At 43.8% G+C, this 17,943-nt stretch overlaps 1 protein-coding gene across 1 annotated transcript in view; it reads right to left on the bottom strand.

Annotated features, from left to right (window-relative positions):
- LOC125001199 (NLR family CARD domain-containing protein 3-like) overlaps positions 1–10,200 on the bottom strand; it is a 283,132-nt gene extending 272,932 nt beyond the window's left edge. Inside the window, exons 1-3 of the mRNA XM_047577122.1 lie at positions 10,169–10,200; positions 9,587–9,867; positions 8,012–9,207 (exon numbers count right to left, since the gene is read on the bottom strand). Coding sequence (XP_047433078.1) covers positions 8,012–9,207; positions 9,587–9,867; positions 10,169–10,200 — 1,509 coding nt within the window. The remainder of the gene's footprint in view (positions 1–8,011; positions 9,208–9,586; positions 9,868–10,168) is intronic.
- Between the last annotated feature and the right edge of the window lie 7,743 nt (positions 10,201–17,943).

The raw sequence follows: 17,943 nt of genomic DNA, 5'->3' as shown, positions 1-17,943 counted from the left end.
ACAAAAGTAGGATTCAGATATCCAGGATAAGTGACTAAGTCTGAGCTCAATGAATCCTAAACAAGAGCGTCCAGGCTTATTCAGTTGAACAAACATCAAGCCAGGATGAGCGGACACGGATTCATCAAGTCCAGGTTTAACTAATCTTGGATTAGAGCGCGCACGCGGCTCCTCAAGTAGACTCCGCGATGGATCACAGATTCACTGATTCACCATGGCAACGAGAACATCGTTCGTCTTCCCATCGGAGCAGGACATAGTTATGAAAGCACCCACAGGTGAGTTCTCTGGCGTCCTGCTGGGGGACAGAGGGGATGTCTCTCAGCCTTTTAGCCTCACACTATATTCACACCCTCAGGAAGCACAGCAGACATATAATAATGTCCCCACCAGGACAAGGGCTGGATGGAGATGATCTTTGGCCTCCTGAAGGAACGCTTCCAATGTCTCCACCATCTAAGGTCAGCCCAGACAGGACATGTGACATCACTGTGGCCTGTGCTGTCCTCCACTATGTGTCCTGCCTGAGGTGGGAGGGGTCCCCAGAGTGACATCAGACGGTGGACTCGGACAATCCAGACAGTGGTCGGCTGGTCAGAGACCAATACGTCTGAAATTATTTCAGTTAAAATATATTCTGTACATTTAAGGTGAATATAGCCTGTAGTGGTAGAGACACATGCTTTAGAGTTAAGTTAAACTAGGTCTGTAATGGAAAAGGAATTTGTATTATTTGATATTATTTGGCCTATTGTGCTGTATACTGTATACAGGCCTCGCAATTGTGTGTTCATTTAAGTATGGATCTGTCCTGTATTTATTTGTGTGTTGTATAATATGCTGTGATTCTGTTCTTTCTATCTTGTAGAGCACTGTGTGACTTTACTGGCTTTGATTTATTCTTATTCAATAAAGGAACATCATGTTTCTCTTCGACGTGTATTTATATTGCTATGGTATGTGTGTTTTATATATAGACTAATGGAAACTAAACTATCTACTGATTGAAAAATCATCTAGAATAAGGCCAATTAATGATGACAAATGTTTAAATAATGACAGTGGTTGAATGTGATAACAATGTGTAGTGGGAAGTGGAATAAATATTGGTTTCCATTTGAGTGACAGCTGACTGAGATAAGGGATGAGATTAAATAGATCCTGGAAGTAAGCCTGGTCTGGAGCAGGCTAGCTCCACAGAATAAATCTCCATGGTAACTCATGTCAAACATATCCTGCTTTCATGCAACCGGATCATGGATAAGTTCATCCAGGATAGCCAACATATCCCGGATTGATCCCTTATCCTGGTTTTGTGCAACAGGCCCCAGGAAACCTTGTGTTGATGCATATTCAGAATAAATAACAACAACTAACAGTAGACGTTCTCTCCAGTTTCTGCTACAAACACTCATCTTGAACTAAAGGACATTTACATATTGATGGAGCAAGATGAATTAGATTCAGTTGGTGATTAAACATAACAGATCTACAACAGTAACAGACAGTGAACTCACTCCAGAGTCTCCAGTCTACATTCTGGACTCTCCAGAAAACCACGCAGCTGCTTCACTCCTGAATCCTTCAGCTTGTTTCTACTCAGGTTCAGATGTTTCAGATGGGAGGGGTTGGACTTCAGAGCTGGTCCCAGAGAATCACAGCTGATCTCTGACAAACTGCAGTAACTTAACCTGAATAAAGAATAAAAGATGGAGATAAAATGATGAATAATTCAATGAGATGTTTTGAGGTTTTAAATATTCAGCTCAACATTACTGTGTCCTAACAGCCTTTAAGCTTCATTGAAGCTGAAAGTGAAAGGGTGCATGAAAGCAGGTTTGTAGGGGTTACAGTAGATGACAGGCTGAGATGGAAACACACATCAAACATGTACAGTCCAAAGCTTCAAGAAGCACTGCAGTCATTCACAAAGCAAAACAATGACTGGATCAGAATCCTCTCTGCACACTTTACTGTTCACTGGTCTCACCATATTTCCATTACTGTGCTAAGGTAGAAAACTTCATTCCATTCACTTACCATCCTGCAGAAAAGAGCAATAAGGACTATTGATCAGGTCAACTACTAGAACACACTGATCCACTTTGATCCAATCAGAACTCCTGAAACTCACTGACATCCTATCTCACCAAACACCAATCATCATGTTTGAGGCCAGAAACAGACAACTAGCAGAAAACATTCAAAAACATTTAGGAATTAGGAGGGAGGTTATCATTGCAGAGGGAACACAACTTCAAAACCTTAAACATATCAACAACCTTGAAGAGTTTCTGCTCATCTGTTACTGGAGTCAACCTATGGAACAATCTCAGTGAGGAACTCAAGCAAAGTCCACATATCAACCAGTTTAAGACAAGATACAAAAATAGTAAATGTGAAGCAGTTTCTGTTTCATTTTTTATGAGTGAAAAGTGTATAAATAAAGTTTGTGTATGTGTCGTTCATTTCTTTTTTCAGTGTTGTTTCCTTCCACAGATGTGTTGTTTTGTGCAGAGAATTTCTTTGATAGTGATCAGGAAATCTTGTGTTGATGCATATTCAAAATAAATAACAACAACTAGCAGTAGACGTTCTCTCCAGTTTCTGCTACAAACACTCATCTTGAACTAAAGGACATTTACAAATTGATGGAGCAACAGGAATTAGATTCAGTTGGTGATTAAACATATCAGATCTACAACAGTAACAGTCAGTGAACTCACTCCAGAGTCTCCAGTCTACAGTCTGGACTCTCCAGAAAACCACACAGCTGCTTCACTCCTGAATCCTCCAGGATGTTGTTTCTCAGGTTCAGATGTTTCAGATGGGAGGGGTTGGACTTCAGAGCTGGTCCCAGAGAACCACAGCTGATCTTAGACAAACTGCAGTAACTCAACCTGAATAAAGAATAAAAGATGGAGATAAAATGATGAATAATTCAATGAGATATTTTGAGGTTTTAAATGTTCAGCTCAACATTACTGTGTCCTAAATATCATTAAATTTTCTTCTAAATGAAACGTTCACATCACAGAATGCGGTTTGCACATGGGGTAGGCAGACACACTGTGAGATGGCTCTCCCAGACAAACCGCAATTTACACCCAAAGTAACTCAAAACTCAGTATTGGTTGATAAAAAAACAAAAAAACAAATGGATGGGGGAAGATCACTTAGAAGATCCAGAGAGCCAACAAAAGAGAGCCTATAAAACAGAAAAATACAACAGCAGCCAGAGACAACGTCGGCAAAGTGGACCATGGCGCCCACAGACATAATTTAGGTGATTAACGATCTCAAAACAGACCTTAAAGGCGGTAACAACACGGTGCGACAAGAAATCACCCATCTCAGACAAGAAATCAATTGTAAACTGGATTTGTTAGCAGCAGAAATACGCAACCTATCGGACCAGGTGGAAGAAGCAGAGTCCAGGGTGGAAACAGTCGAGAGATGGGGCGCTGAGAGGGAGACTGACTGGGGAGCACGCCTGGGAGAGCTGCTGGGGTCATGGCAGAAGGTAACGGGACATGGCGCGGCAGAGGACGACGTCACCCGGAGAGCGCAGTATAAACTTCAGAGTTTCCAGAGTGATCATATGGCCCAGAGATGGTCACCAGTGTAAGGGAGTTAAAATGAAGAATTAGAAATCATCACAAAAGCTGTTATTACTGCCATTATGAGACTAGACTACAAGACTTTAGTTATTTGATTTAAAGTCAGGCTCTATTGAGGCTTTCCGTCAGTAAATATCTGGGAGGGACGACCTCATTTTCAAAAGCATGAGTTGGACTTTAGGATGGGTGGCTAGGACTAACCCTACCATCCTATCTCGACCCACAAATGGGGTCTCAGTGACGAGCTATCTCCTCACAGTTTGGAGGTCTGTTTTTTACTATGTTCAGTTGACCTTGTTCTGCTTTGTTCTTGTTTTACTGTGTTATTTGGGAGGCAACACTATTAGAAAGTCATCTATATTTCCCTATGTTTGAGTAATAATGACGCATAATATGAAAATAAGTCCCAAATAATATTTTTACAAGAGACACACGTCAAAAGCAGAACATGAGAAACGAAAAAAATTTGGGTACTCCAATACCTGTTATAGTTCATGTAAAAATAGTAGAAAAAGAGGGGTTGTGATAATGATATCTAATTCATTGATCTTTGATCTGATTAAAGAAAAAAGAGATGATGAAGTTGGATACATAATAATCAGGACAGGATGGATAATGTTCTGGTCACATTTGTGAATGTTATGAGTTATGTTATGAGAGGGAAGGTAATGTCAAGAACAACTCATCTAAGGAAAACCCGGAGATTAAAATACAATCAATTAGAGAAGAAATTGCAAAACCTAGAGACACAACGACCCAAAAATTACAATAGAGATACAATAGGGAATCAGATTAAAGATATAGGGAAACAAACAGAAAACTGAATGAACGATGAAATTTGAAAATAAACTGAGGTTCATTAAGCAAACCTTCTATGAGTCAGTCAAGACATTCATAGAATCTTTAAAAACTACTTTACAGCATTATTAAACATGTTTACAGCCTGATTCAAAAAACAGTTTTGGTCTCAATGTTTTTTTTTCACTATTCGTGACAACTGCTCGAGGGGTGAATTTTCACTCATTCGTTTATTTTTTATTCATTTTTGAAATTCTGCATAATTAAGGGCGTTCCCGCTTTGAGACAGGCATATTTTAATCGGAACAAATGGCATCAAACCGGGAGCAACTTCACGCGTTAGCCAGCTGCTAGCACCTTGGATAGCCTTTAGCCTAGCTCAGTAGCCTGAGCTAACCCGGTAGCGCTGTGTTGGGTGGGTGGGCTTCAACGTTCAGGCTGCTTTAGCTCCGCCCCAATCCGACCCCCATATCTATATTCATATATTTATAGTATATATATATTTATAGTATATATATATACACACATATATATAGTGTGGGCGAGTAAAGCTTATCCAACATGGCGACCGCAGGCTCCGCCCACTTCAGGCTTAATTTTCGAGAGTCAGAATCCAACGGGTGACATCACGATGGGTTTGTCCATAGTATATACAGTCAGTGGGTTCTCCCTGTGTAATTGCCCTGATCTGTCTCACCCGTGTCTTGCCATCCCTCAGCCCGTGTGTATATATTGCCCTGCCTTCCCTTTGTTCCCAGTCGCATCACCGTCTTGTGTTCCATTTGTTGCCTTCTGGCCTTGTTTCTGACCTGTGTGTTTTCCGAACCATGTATCGTGAGTTCAGTTTTTGTCTTTGGATTTTCCTGCCTGGATACCCTTAAAGGACTTTCACAAACAACAATACATTAGATTTATATATCAGGCTACTGGGTGTGACAGCTTCAGTTTTAAGTCTTTGCCATTATATTATCAAATCAAATCAATTAAGCACATTTAAAAATAACAAGGGTTGACCAAAGTGCTGTACAATTGGGAGATCACCAATTACAAACAGGTGCAGAGCAAGATAACCGAGGCTGGCACAGCCTGGAAAATCAAGACAGAGGGACACACATAGGGAGATGACACCTGAGACTAATTAAGGACACTTAAAGGCCTGGGAGAACATAAAAGTATTAAGATTGGCCTTGAAGGTGGTTACAGAGGTGGAGCATCTGATTGCAAAGGGTAAACTGTTTCACAGCTTTGGGGCCGCTACAGTGAAGGCGCGATCACCCTTTCCTCGTAGCCTAGACCGGGGGACAGTCAGGAGCAGCTGATTTGAAGATCTGAGAGATCTTGGGTTGGAGAGCGGGGAGAGTAGGTCACAGATGTATTTGTATTGGGGGTCAAGGCAATGTAGTGCTTGAAAAACAAATACAAGAACCTTAAACTGTGTCCTGTATTTGACATGGAGCCAGTGAAGGGATGCTAGTATTGGTGTTATATGTTCTCTCCTCCTAGGGCCTGTTAGCAATCTGGCAGCAGAATTCTGGACCAACTGCAATCGGTATAGAGAAGTCTGGCTGATACAAACTCATCTGGCTGAGTAAATTGCAGTAATCTAATCTAGACGTAATCAGGGCATCAGTGACTGTTTGCTGTTTTAAGGTCAGAGAGGGAGAGAACTAATTTTAGTTTGGCAATATTTCATAGTTGGAAAAAAATACTTTTCACCACAGAATGTGTTTAGCGAATTTTAGATGTTGCTCAAAGATCACCCCAAGATTTCTAGTGAGTGTGAAGATTGGGTGACAGGGGACCTAAGTGATTTTATACCTTTAGAGGAGTTTTGGGAGCCAAAAAAGACCACTTCTGTCTTCCTGTCATTCAGTTGGAGGTAGTTATTTGCCATCCATAGTTTGGTGTCATGGAGGCAGTGCTGACTCTGTACTATGCTGTGACCCAAAACCTGACGGAGATTTATCCAGGATATTGTTTTTATGCAAGAAAGACAGAAGCTGGGAGTAGACATTTTTATCCAAGACATTGGATAGAAAAGGGAGCTTTGAGTTTGGCCGAAAGTTATTGAGAATCTAGGTTTGGTTTTTGATGATTGGCTAAACAACTGCATGTTTGAAACATGATGGAACAGACACATTAACCAGGCTACTGACAGAGTGAGACTGTGGGACCTAAGGTATTAAAAACTTCCTTCAGCAGGTGGGTGGGAACAATGTCTGTGGTACAGGTGGTACAGATATCAGCATTATTATTTTGTATTTTTTATTCTATTTTTCTCTTATACATTTTTTTTATTTATTTTGTATTTTTTGTGTATGTGTGAAGTAAGGTCAGCTTGTATTTTGTTGTGAAATTAGTGTGTTATGAGTTGGCATGTTATGCATGTTCCTATTGGAAAATTAATAAAAACAAATAAAAGATGTGAGTTGAGAACTCAACTCTCCAATCATTCATCAACAACACTGTGGACGTTGTCCTCCATCTTTCCTCATTGGAGTCAGACTATAAGGGGATTTCTCGAAGATTTCACATTCTGATAATGTGAACACATGTGAAGACTGGACTTGATTCGGTTTGTGATCAGACCCACTACTGAAGACTGAGGAGATACCTGCTGATGTTCAGGAACATGATGCTCCTTCATTTCAACTCTCTGAGCTCCTTTTCTATCTGACAAGAGAACTTATCTAAACTAGATCCCCATTCTTCAGAAGCCTAAGAAGAAAAGAAATGAAAACTGACCTCAGAGTCTCCAGTTTACAGTTTGGACTCTCCAGTCCAGCAGACAGATGCTGCACTCCTGAACCCTCAAGGTTGTTTCCACTCAGGTCCAGATGTTTCAGATTAGAAGACTGGGAGTTGAGGACTGAAGACAGAGCTTCACAGCTTCTCTCCGAGAGGTTACAGTCACTCAGTCTGAAGAGACAATGACAGAAAACCCTTTAACTTATGTGACCTGACAGGTTGCTGTGAATTTATTGATGATGAACTTACAGAGCTTTGTTGGAGGCTTTGGCCACTGGCAACAGCCTTTGAAGAGCCTCCTCTGAAGCAGAGTATTTCTTCAGGTTGAACTCATCCAGATCTTCTCCTGATGACAGTAAGATGAAGACCAGAGCTGACCACTGAGAAGGAGACAGTTTATCTGTGGAGAGACGTCCTGATCTCAGGGACTGCTGGATCTCCTCCACTAGAGAACCATCATTCAGTTCATTCAGACAGTGGAACAGATTGATGCTTCTCTCTGCAGTCAGATCCTTCTTAATCTTCTTCTTGATGTACTGGACTGTTTCCTGACTGGTCTGTGAGATACTTCCTGTCTGTGTCAGCAGGCCTTGTAGGAGAGTCTGATTGTTCTGCAGTGAAAGACCCAGGAGGAAGCGGAGGAACAAGTCCAGGTGTCCATTTGGACTCTGCAAGGCCTTGTCCACAGCACTCTGATGGAGAGGTTTTCGTTTCTTAAAGACTTTAGACAACAGTGATGTAGTTTGTTGTTCTTCCATCAGGTTGACACCAGAGTTGATGAAGGACAGATGGACATGAAGAGCAGCCAGAAACTCTTGAACGCTCAGATGGACGAAGCAGAACACCTTGTTCTGGTACAGGCCTTTCTCCTCTTTAAAGATCTGTGTGAACACTCCTGAGTACAGTGAGGCTGCTCTGATATCGATGCCACACTCTGTCAGGTCTGATTCATAGAAGATCAGGTTTCCTTTCAGCAGCTGATCAAAAGACAGTTTTCCCAGAGACTCAATCATCTTCCTGTTCTCTGGACTCCAGTGTGGATCTGTTTCATCTCCTTCATCATACTTGACCTTCTTGACTTTGGCCTGAACCACCAGGAAGTGGATATACATCTCAGTCAGGGTCTTGGGCAGCTCTCCTCCCTCTCTGGTTTCCAACACATCCTCCAGAACTGTAGCAGTGATCCAGCAGAAGACTGGGATGTGACACATGATGTGGAGGCTTCGTGATGTCTTGATGTGGGAGATGATCCTGCTGGCCTGCTCCTCATCTCTGAACCTCTTCCTGAAGTACTCCTCCTTCTGGGGGTCAGTGAACCCTCTGACCTCTGTCACCATGTCAACGGAGTTGCAAAGGATCTGATTGACTGCTGCAGGTCGTGTGGTTAACCAGAGTCGAGCAGAGGGAAGCAGTTTCCCCCTGATGAGGTTTGTCAGGAGCACATCCACTGAGGTGAACTCTGTAACATCAGTCAGGATCCTAGTTTTGCGGAAGTCCAGAGGAGGCCGACACTCATCCAGACCGTCAAAGATGAACACAACCTGGAACTCTTCAAAGCTGTAGATTCCTGCTTCTTTGGTTTCAGTGAAGAAGTGATGAACAAGTTCCACCAAACTGAACTTTTCCTCTTTCACCACATTCAGCTCTCTGAAAGTCAATGGAAATATGAAGAGGATGTCCTGGTTGGCTTTGTCTTCAGCCCAGTCCAGAGTGAACTTCTGTGTTAAAACTGTTTTTCCAATGCCAGCCACTCCCTTTGTCATCAGTCTTCTGATTGGTTTATGTCTTCCAGGTGAGGCTTTAAAGAGGTCTTCACACCTGATGGTTGTTTCTGGTCTGTGTGGTTTCCTGGATGCTGTTTCAATCTGTCTGACCTCATGTTCATCATTGACCTCTGCAGTCCCTCCATCTGTGATGTAGAGCTCTGTGTAGATCTCATTCAGAAGGGTTGATTTTCCAGCTTTAGCAATCCCCTCAAACACAGACTGGAACTTCTCCTTCAGAGCAGATTTAAGTTTACGTCGACACTCATCATGAGCATCTGAACGACACAACAACAGATAATCAGACCATCTGATGTGTTGTAGAGCAGTTTACAGTACACAGCATCAAAAAACACTAACTGGAACCTTGGAATGATCTACATTTACTCATGAATGTGTCCTCACATCTGGTCAGATCTTCTTCTCAGTTACAGGTACAACCAAATGGGATTTATTTAAATATCAAAAAAAAAACAAAAAAAAAAACACACACACAAGAGAAGGAATTCAGCTTTGAAGTGAAGAGCGTATGTTCTAGTCATCTCAGGACCAAGTTAAGGATTCAACATGTTGAACACACTAAGAGAAGCAGCTTTCCATCCTCACAGCTCCAGTAAACATTAAAACAACCATGACCAGAGAAAGACGTGGCCTCACCTTTCTGAGCAGTTTGAACAGAGGGCAAACCCAGGTGATGGGAAAGAGCAGGATCTATGGACTGAAGATGCTGGATCAACTTCCTGCAGGCCTCCTCTCCCTTTCTCTTTACAGTGTCAATGAAGTGGCGTACCCTGTCTGCTCTGACTGAGTTCTTCTCAGATATCGCTTCTTTCTCCAAATCAGTCAAGACACTGTCTGTTACGAGGGCCTCCAGGAGCTGTGTAAGGACTTCTATCGACATCCTTTTCACAAACTCCTCATGGCGGCAACCAACTTCTCTACAGGAAAAAGGACACAAGCATCTCAGAGATTTGTAGCAGTGTAGTGTTTACAGTGGAGCAGTGCACTTCATCCCATTCACTTGACTCCTTTAATACCATCTTCTTTATCCCATCTCCTTCAAACATTTTTATCCCATACTGTCCAACCCTTCTAATTTCGTCTCTCTGACCCTCTATTCTGACCAATTAACACGTGTTGTTTTTAGTGAAATCCCTAACATCCCTCAAACCGTCTCGACCCATCCCATCCCCTCCGTCTTTTTTCATCCCACCCATGAATTCACCACTGAATACTGACTGATACAAACAGTTGCTGTTTTGTGATTCCATGTTGGACAGTTTCATTTTAATCAGATCATCCAACTGTCTGCTCTGAACCTTCTCTACATCTCGCCTGAGCTTCAGTTTCAACTCAAGATAACATGGTAAAAACATACCTGCTGTAACAACAGCTTCATTGTCCACCAGTGGATATTCATTCTGGTCCTCAGAGTCAGGTCTGAGGGGCTGGAGGCTGCAGAGAGATGGAGGAGATGGTTTTACTGATGGATGGCTGTAGAAGTTTCTGAGAACTCAGTCATCTTAACTCTGACAACATGTGAACATGTCCTCTGAATCCACAGGAGTTCATTCTCAGGTAGTTTGTCCTCATGGAGGCTCTTCTGTTTTGTCGTAACATGGTGCAGTAGTACTGCAGTAATTGTACTACTAGTAGTTATTGTGTATGTAGTACAGTGGGACCACAGGAACCAGTATCTCCCATCTCTGAATGTTTCTATCAACATCCTGTAGAAGTGACAATAAACCAGTGACTATGAATGAAATCCTCAAACACTGAGCTTGAACTACACCATGCACAGAAAGATCCTCCTGGTGTGAGCAGGCTGTGGTTGTTCAGCGAAGCTTCAGTCTAGATCTGGACTCTTAATGTTTCTATCCAGTGTCCTGGTGTCCTGGACTGACATCTTTAACTAACAACACTTAGAGATGGTCCTGTCACCTCAGAGCTTCGCTCTGGTCCATGCTGCTGGATTCACATCAGCTCACACTTTGTCCTACACCTGCAGAGAAAACACGCGTCATTCATGAGAGCATCCACTGGAACCATCTCTGCTGGTTGTAGCTTCTACTATCAGTCCACTAGATGAAGCCATAGGGGACACACATGATGCCTTCACTGAGACTGAGTCTGACCAGAAGCTCCAGCTCCTTAATATTCAGTCACTTCAATGTCTGGTTACAGCATTTCACAGATGTCAGATGACAGACGAACATCTTCACTTGAGTCACAAGCTCTTTAAGAGGTGGAGTTAAAGTACTGAGTTACTTTCACCACTTCACCACCTCAGTGTGATGTTTAGCTGGAGTTCCTGTATGTGGCCACCAGAGGGCAGTGACCACCCAGCAGTCAGTCTGTTAGTAGTAGTAGTGTGTTCATCATCAGCCTCTTGAAAACTAGAGTTAAAACCCTGCAGTCAATGAACATAAGTATTATGGGATGTGGACAGTTGTGGTTCCTGACAGTGCCCAGTGGAGGGCAGTGATCATCACAGTAAACTGACTTCATGTAGTTCATCGCATCACCACCAGAGGGAGAAACATCTCCACTAATACTTGGTCGTGAGGAGATACACTGTCCTGATTCTGATTATAATTCTGGTCCTGGTCCAGGTCTTCCAGGTGGGAACATCAGCTTGAAACCACATCATGACCGAAACTGTCTCCAACCTCCATCAAAGAATCAAATGAAATAAAAGAAGTTCCTTTCTTCACCAGGAAAATATTCTGTCATACCGGTCAGAGCCAGATATTTAAACTCAACCACTGCTGCTCTTTAAAGGCTTCACTCATCACCAGTTAATGTCTAGCTTTACTCTACCAGGGCACATTACAGTAAACCTGACTCTAAACAGCAGCTTTACACAGAAGAAGAGGAAGTGGAGCTGAAGGTCTGTGGCATGAAGTGGGGAGATTTAAACTCCTTCACAGATCATTCTGACTCTTAATGAAGAAAACATTAAAAACTCATTAACTCATAAACTCATTCATTACCTTCAGGGGGAGGTTGACACGGAGAAAACGATCTGAGAATCGATCCTGGTAAAAGTGAGACCAGGAAACACCCAGAGAGCTGTAGGAGACGCAATAAACCCAAAGACAAAGAGGAAGAGGAAGTAAACGTAGTGAACAAGCAACACAGCTCTCAGTCCCGACTAAGCAACAAAGGGTCTCTGAATCCATTACAATGACTTCACGCACTTCATCATTTATAGTAAAAATCACTGTTCAATACCATGAAATTTTCTGTCGAAATCCGTTTTAGAGTGCACAAGCTTGTTAGTTAGAGTGAAGGCACGTGTGTGAAATGGCTTGAAATGTTTCTCTTTCCACGCTCGTCCCAGCCACAATTTATATACTAGACACAAGATTTTTTTTCCCCACAGTTGTAGACAAACTTGTTCTGTCTCTCACAATGTGCTCAGCAAAGCAGTGAGACGTACAGAATTTAAACTGCAAGCCTCAGTTCACGGTAAAGTACCTGTCTGCTCTCCATTCACTCCAATGCAAAGATTTTCTGAGAGAAGAAGTGACCACTGTTTTTAACGCAAGTTTATCCAAAATATTTTCTCTAGAAGGACAAAAAAAACATATCACAGTCTTCAGGAAGGTCTTACGAAGCCCAAATGTAAGACCAGCGAAAAGTGGGAAAATCAGCCTATTTCTCCACGTCTCTCTGTGTCCCGGCTCCGCACGGTTCTGTCGTCATTGACAATCACCTTGGGTTGCCACGGCAACCCCTAAGCCGCAGGCCTGGGCCACGCCTGAGACCAATTCATTAATCAGGGACTCCTCTTATGTCTCTGCTGTTATTACTGCTGATCCCTGTGTCCCACACATTTCCAACCCCGGCACCAACCCCCCCGTAGCCCTTTCAAAATTTCCCAGAGGGAATTTTCTAGTTATTGTTGTTGTTTAATCTTTTCCTCCAACTCTAGTGTTTCCTCACTGAGGACCGTCCTCTCTGGGAGCTGTGATGACACGGTGAGGATGGTCCTGGCTTGGCGGGGTGGGTGGGCCCAGTCACTGCCTGTGGTTGTGGCATGGACTCCTCCGTCTGCCTGGCCTGGGGTGGTCCCTGCTGTGTTGTCCCTTCACTTGGGTCATGTGATCGAGTCCTAGTGTGGACGGTCCTCTGTGATGGCGTGTCCTCACTAGTCCGTCCCTGCTCAGCCATGTCACTCATTTTAACTGTGCTCTTTATATCCCTCCGTTATGCGTGTGCATGCGTTTGTGTGAGTGGGGGTGGGAAGTGGGACGTTCCTGCGGACTTGTATTATATTTGGTTGTTCTATGTGTAAAGCACCTTGGGTTGCAATTCATTTGGTTCTATCTATGGTTTGAGCCAGAAAAGAGTGGGTTGGCTGGGTGGAGCTGTAGGACTTTGATATCTGGTCATTCACTGAGTTGTGTTTGAATTGCGTTTGAATATCAGTGTCATAGGATGTGGACAGTTGTAGTTCCTCTCAGTGACCACTGGGGGGCAGTGAACGTTACAGTCAATTGGCTTCATGCAGTTCATCACTCCACCACCTTTTTTTTTGTATTTTTTGTGTAATGTTTTATTTTTTTACAGTGTATTCCTTATTGGTCATTTATTTTTAACAATACATCTTCCAATAAATAAATCTTGTGCATTTCTAATTGGTTTTTTTCTCGTAATGTATCTTAGTAGTAATTTTTTACAGTGCAGCTCTAGTCATCAGTGTTGGGGAAGTTACTAGCAAAAAGTAATTGCTCACTTTTTACCAGTTACTTCTGTGAATTGTAATGACATTACTTTACTAGTTACTGCATTTGAAAAGTAACTTCACTACTTATTACTTTACTTTCCCATTTCTTAATTTACCGAGTGGATACATGGATGGACATCACAGCCCTATCATCTCTTAATGTTTATTTTATAAATGTATACAACATGGCTTATAAAACCATATGAAACCACAAAGAGTTATGCCGCACTGTTAAATCCACAAACAACAGGTCCTGTCAGACATTGGCTTGCGAGTCGTGACTATTTCATCTAGTATTTTTTTGAAACCTGGGTGATTCAATTGTCAACCGGGGAAGCATGTTCTCTACAACGGACCCAGCAACCAGCCTGTAAATGTCTTTCTGTGTTACCTGCTTCTGCGCTCCAACACTTGAAAAAAGCTTTGCTTGTTTAGGTGGGGTTGGTTGCTCATCGACTCCTTCAGATGACCGGCGAGGAGGATCTTTTGCCACAAGGTTGGTATTGCCATGCTGGGCTGACAAATGCTTGGACAGGTTGCTCATTGACTTCGCAGCAGTTGAAAGAAACTTGTTTCCTGGGCATAGAGTGCATTTCACTCAAATATTTTGACCTTTCGAGCTATAAAGTGAAAGTAATGGGAATACCACCACTTGCCGAAACCCCCCAGTCTCTGTTTCTGTCTCAATTTCCATTTCCCTCTTTCCTGTTCGCACCAGCAGCAACGTCGCTCGACTCATATCAATCTCATAGAGTGCATAGAGTGCATTTCACTCAAATATTTTGACCTTTCGAGCTATAAACTGAAAGTAATGGGAATACCACCACTTGCCGAAACCCCCCAGTCTCTGTTTCTGTCTCCATTTCCATTTCCCTCTCTCCTGTTCGCACCAGCAGCAACGTCGCTCGACTCATATCAATCTCTATGGCAACGTGCTCAGGCAAGTAGCACACACATATGTCTGCACCACCTAAACAGACAAGGGGCCTCATGTAACAAAATTGGGTGCACGCAGAAACGTGGCATGCGCCCACGTCAACGTTCAGATGTATCAAAAGTGAAATGACCTGGAAATGTGCGGTGCCCTCCGCCAACTTCATGGCTGACATACACCGTTTCCTTGTTCCTTTGGCGACACTAAGAGGCGATACTGAGGAACTGTCAGTCATGTGAAATCAAGTAATCTTTGTTGGAAGACATCGCAAATTGTAACATTAGGCGTGAGCGAGTGTTTAGAGTACATGAACATCTGCTTGCAAACGACAACAACTGACTCATGAGTCATTTTCGTTTACTGAGGCCAGTATTACTCCAGCTGTACACAGAGCTACAGCCAACCCTAGAGCGCAACACAGCGCGGAACCAGGGGTTGTCCATGCCCACACAGGTGCTGACCACTCTAGGGTTCCTGGCACCAGGGGCTTTCCAACGGGAACTGGCCGACCGATCAGGAGGTCATGTCAACCCTGAGTCAAGCAATGCCAGCTGTGTGGAACGGGATCACCAGAATGTCATCCACATACATCAAGTTCCCATACAATGCTGTTGAACAGGCCAACATTAAAGTGCAATTTGCAGCAAGAGCTGATTTCCCTAATGTAATCGGAGCTATTGGCATCACAGGATGAATTTGTTTTTGTCAACAGGAAACATTTTCATTCCATAAATGTTCAAACACTATGTGATGCACAAATGTAGCTCATTGACATCGTGGCTAGGTGGCCTGGTTCAATGCAGGACTCGTTCATTCCGACCAACAGCATGGTTGGGAACAGGCTGGAGGCTGGCACAGTGCGCAATATGTGGCTTCTTGGTGAATAAATAATTTATCTGTTAATAAAGCTGTTTTGTCCTAAGTATTCGTTTCCCACTAAAGCACCTATAATTAGAAAAAAGTGTGATTCATTCAAATGGTGTATGAACAAAGGAAACTAAATCTATTTCACGTGTTTTCTGCCTTCATTTGACCCCAGGGCACCGTAGCTGTTGACCGCTCTCACCAACCCCAGCACTGACCAAGAGAGGATGACCTCTGTTCCTGAACTCAGGGAGTAGTGGAAAGGGCAATCAGCCTGGTGAAGGGATGCTGGTGCTGCTTGGACAGGTCCAGGAGAAATACTCCACTTCACTTCCACCTTTATATCAGACCATTTCTTTTTGATTTCCTTGTGTGTGAGCTGCTCCGAACCCACATCATTAACAGCTTCACACACACGCTCCCACACACTTTTCTTTTTGTGTTTATGCCTGACGACAGGCTACCAAATAGAATATCTGTGTCTCTACTTGATTTAATAACACTTCGACCTCAGACTTAGTGAAGTTCCTGTTTTTCGCTTTACTCATACTGAATCATCTGATTGTACAGAGTGGGGAATCCGCGATGTAGGCCCTATTTAAATTCATTTCCATATTTAAATTGCGGCATGGATAGGGAGGAGTTTGGCACTCCTACATGTGCACTCTATTCCACGTTGACTGGGATGTACAAAGGAAAGATGGTTGGATCCATGCGAATGCACGCTTTGATACGTCTGATTTTTGTTGGGCGGACCCCATTGAGCGCATGCCATATGTCTGCTACCACTATGGGTTCCCCAGTTTCACAGACCACACACACAGACAGTTAGCCATTTGCGGGCTCTTTATTCTAACTCAGAGGAACGCCAACACTCAGCTGATCACAGGCTATCTCTTCTCTGGGCTGGGTGTCAGCTTCCTCATCTCTGTCTGACTGTGCCTGCAGGTCCAGCACGCTACTGCGTTTAAAAGGGGACAGTGATTAGTCAACTAGCTACAGGCGCGCCTGGCGCTGCTCTCCTGAGCCCTCCCCACACCTCTCCTCTGCAGCTGATGCACCACGCCCCCTCCACATGCCTCCACCGCCCAACTTAGGTCGGGGAGCCGTCCGGCCCAGCCCACTTCCTCAACTGTCCCAATGGGAGCGGGAAAGGAAACCGACAGGTAACCGACAGGGCCGGGAACACACCATCATGCCCGGGTGAGTTTCCACATGGTGTTGAATGAGGCTTGTGTATTTTTTGACAGCTGACGTTGCTTACGGCCATACCAACCTGAACACGCCCGATACTGGGAGTGGTGATCGCGAGTGGCGCGAATTTCGTATTTGCACAGCGAGGGCCTGACTTCTCCTCTGTGATAATTTTGTTCTTTGGTTGAAATCAGAAGATAGTTGTTTTATTTGATCTTTTGGGCTTATTGTCCCCGTAATTTCCCCGACGGCTCTCGGGCTGTTCGGGAGATTGTTTTTTTTTTCTCCGCTTAAGCTTATGATGAGGAATCAAGGGGAGGAAGACAATGAACACTCAGGAGCAAGGAATGGCTGTAAACACGAAAAAGATGGGGAGGGAGCTGACGGTGGAAGTGGAGGTGGAAGATACGAAATCAATCGCGGTAATGGACCTGCTGAAAGGTGTAAAGAAGGAGTGTGGGGAAATTTTAGGTTGTAGAATGAAGACGGACAAGAAATTTGAAATTACAATGAAGGATGGTGCCGGGAAGGCAAAGTTGATTGACGGCATAAGAATAAATGGAGTGCCAGTGATCGGACGTGACATAACGAACAGCGACATGGTCGTCTCTTTCCTAAACTTACCTGTGTATCTGAAAGACAGCACGATCATGGAAAGACTTAATGAATGGGGGTCCGGCCACTGTCGGCAATTAAACACCGTGTGTGGCCAGGCACAGACAGTGCCGACGGCACGAGATTTTTAAAGGTCCGGTTCAACGAGCAAGTCAGGTCACTGCCATACGCCACTAAATTTGAAACCATGAGAGGCGTGGAGTATTTCCGTGTGATCCATGATAGACAGATCCAAGTGTGCAGAAAATGCATCAAGCCGGGACACATCTTCAGAGAATGCCCGGAGTTCAAGTGTTTCAGGTGCGGAGAGAGTGGCCACTACTCATGGGAGTGCGCGGAGAGGAGAAGGACGGAGGAGGAGATGGATGAGGAAGTGGAGGAGGAGAACGGAAGCGACAACCACGACGGCAAAGGAGGCCAAGGTCAAACAGAGGACCTAGATAAGGGTGAGGAGGACATGGGGATCGAGGAAGAGGAGGATCCGAAAACTGGTGGAAAGGATGTCGGTGGAGCGGAGAACGTGAACAAAGTTAGCGAGGACAACAAGAACGCAAATGGAGAGGGTGGAGAGGAACCAAACCCTGCTGCCGAACAAGGAAAGGAGAATGCAGAAAAGGACCGAGGACGGTTAAATGGACATGGAAGAGGGGAAGAGAACAGACAATCGGACTTGAC

Source organism: Mugil cephalus, chromosome 23 (genome assembly GCF_022458985.1).
Source record: "Mugil cephalus isolate CIBA_MC_2020 chromosome 23, CIBA_Mcephalus_1.1, whole genome shotgun sequence".
Taxonomy (NCBI): Eukaryota; Metazoa; Chordata; class Actinopteri; order Mugiliformes; family Mugilidae; genus Mugil; species Mugil cephalus.
Note: the sequence above shows the minus strand (reverse complement) of the source record. Positions and strands in the feature narration are given on the sequence as shown.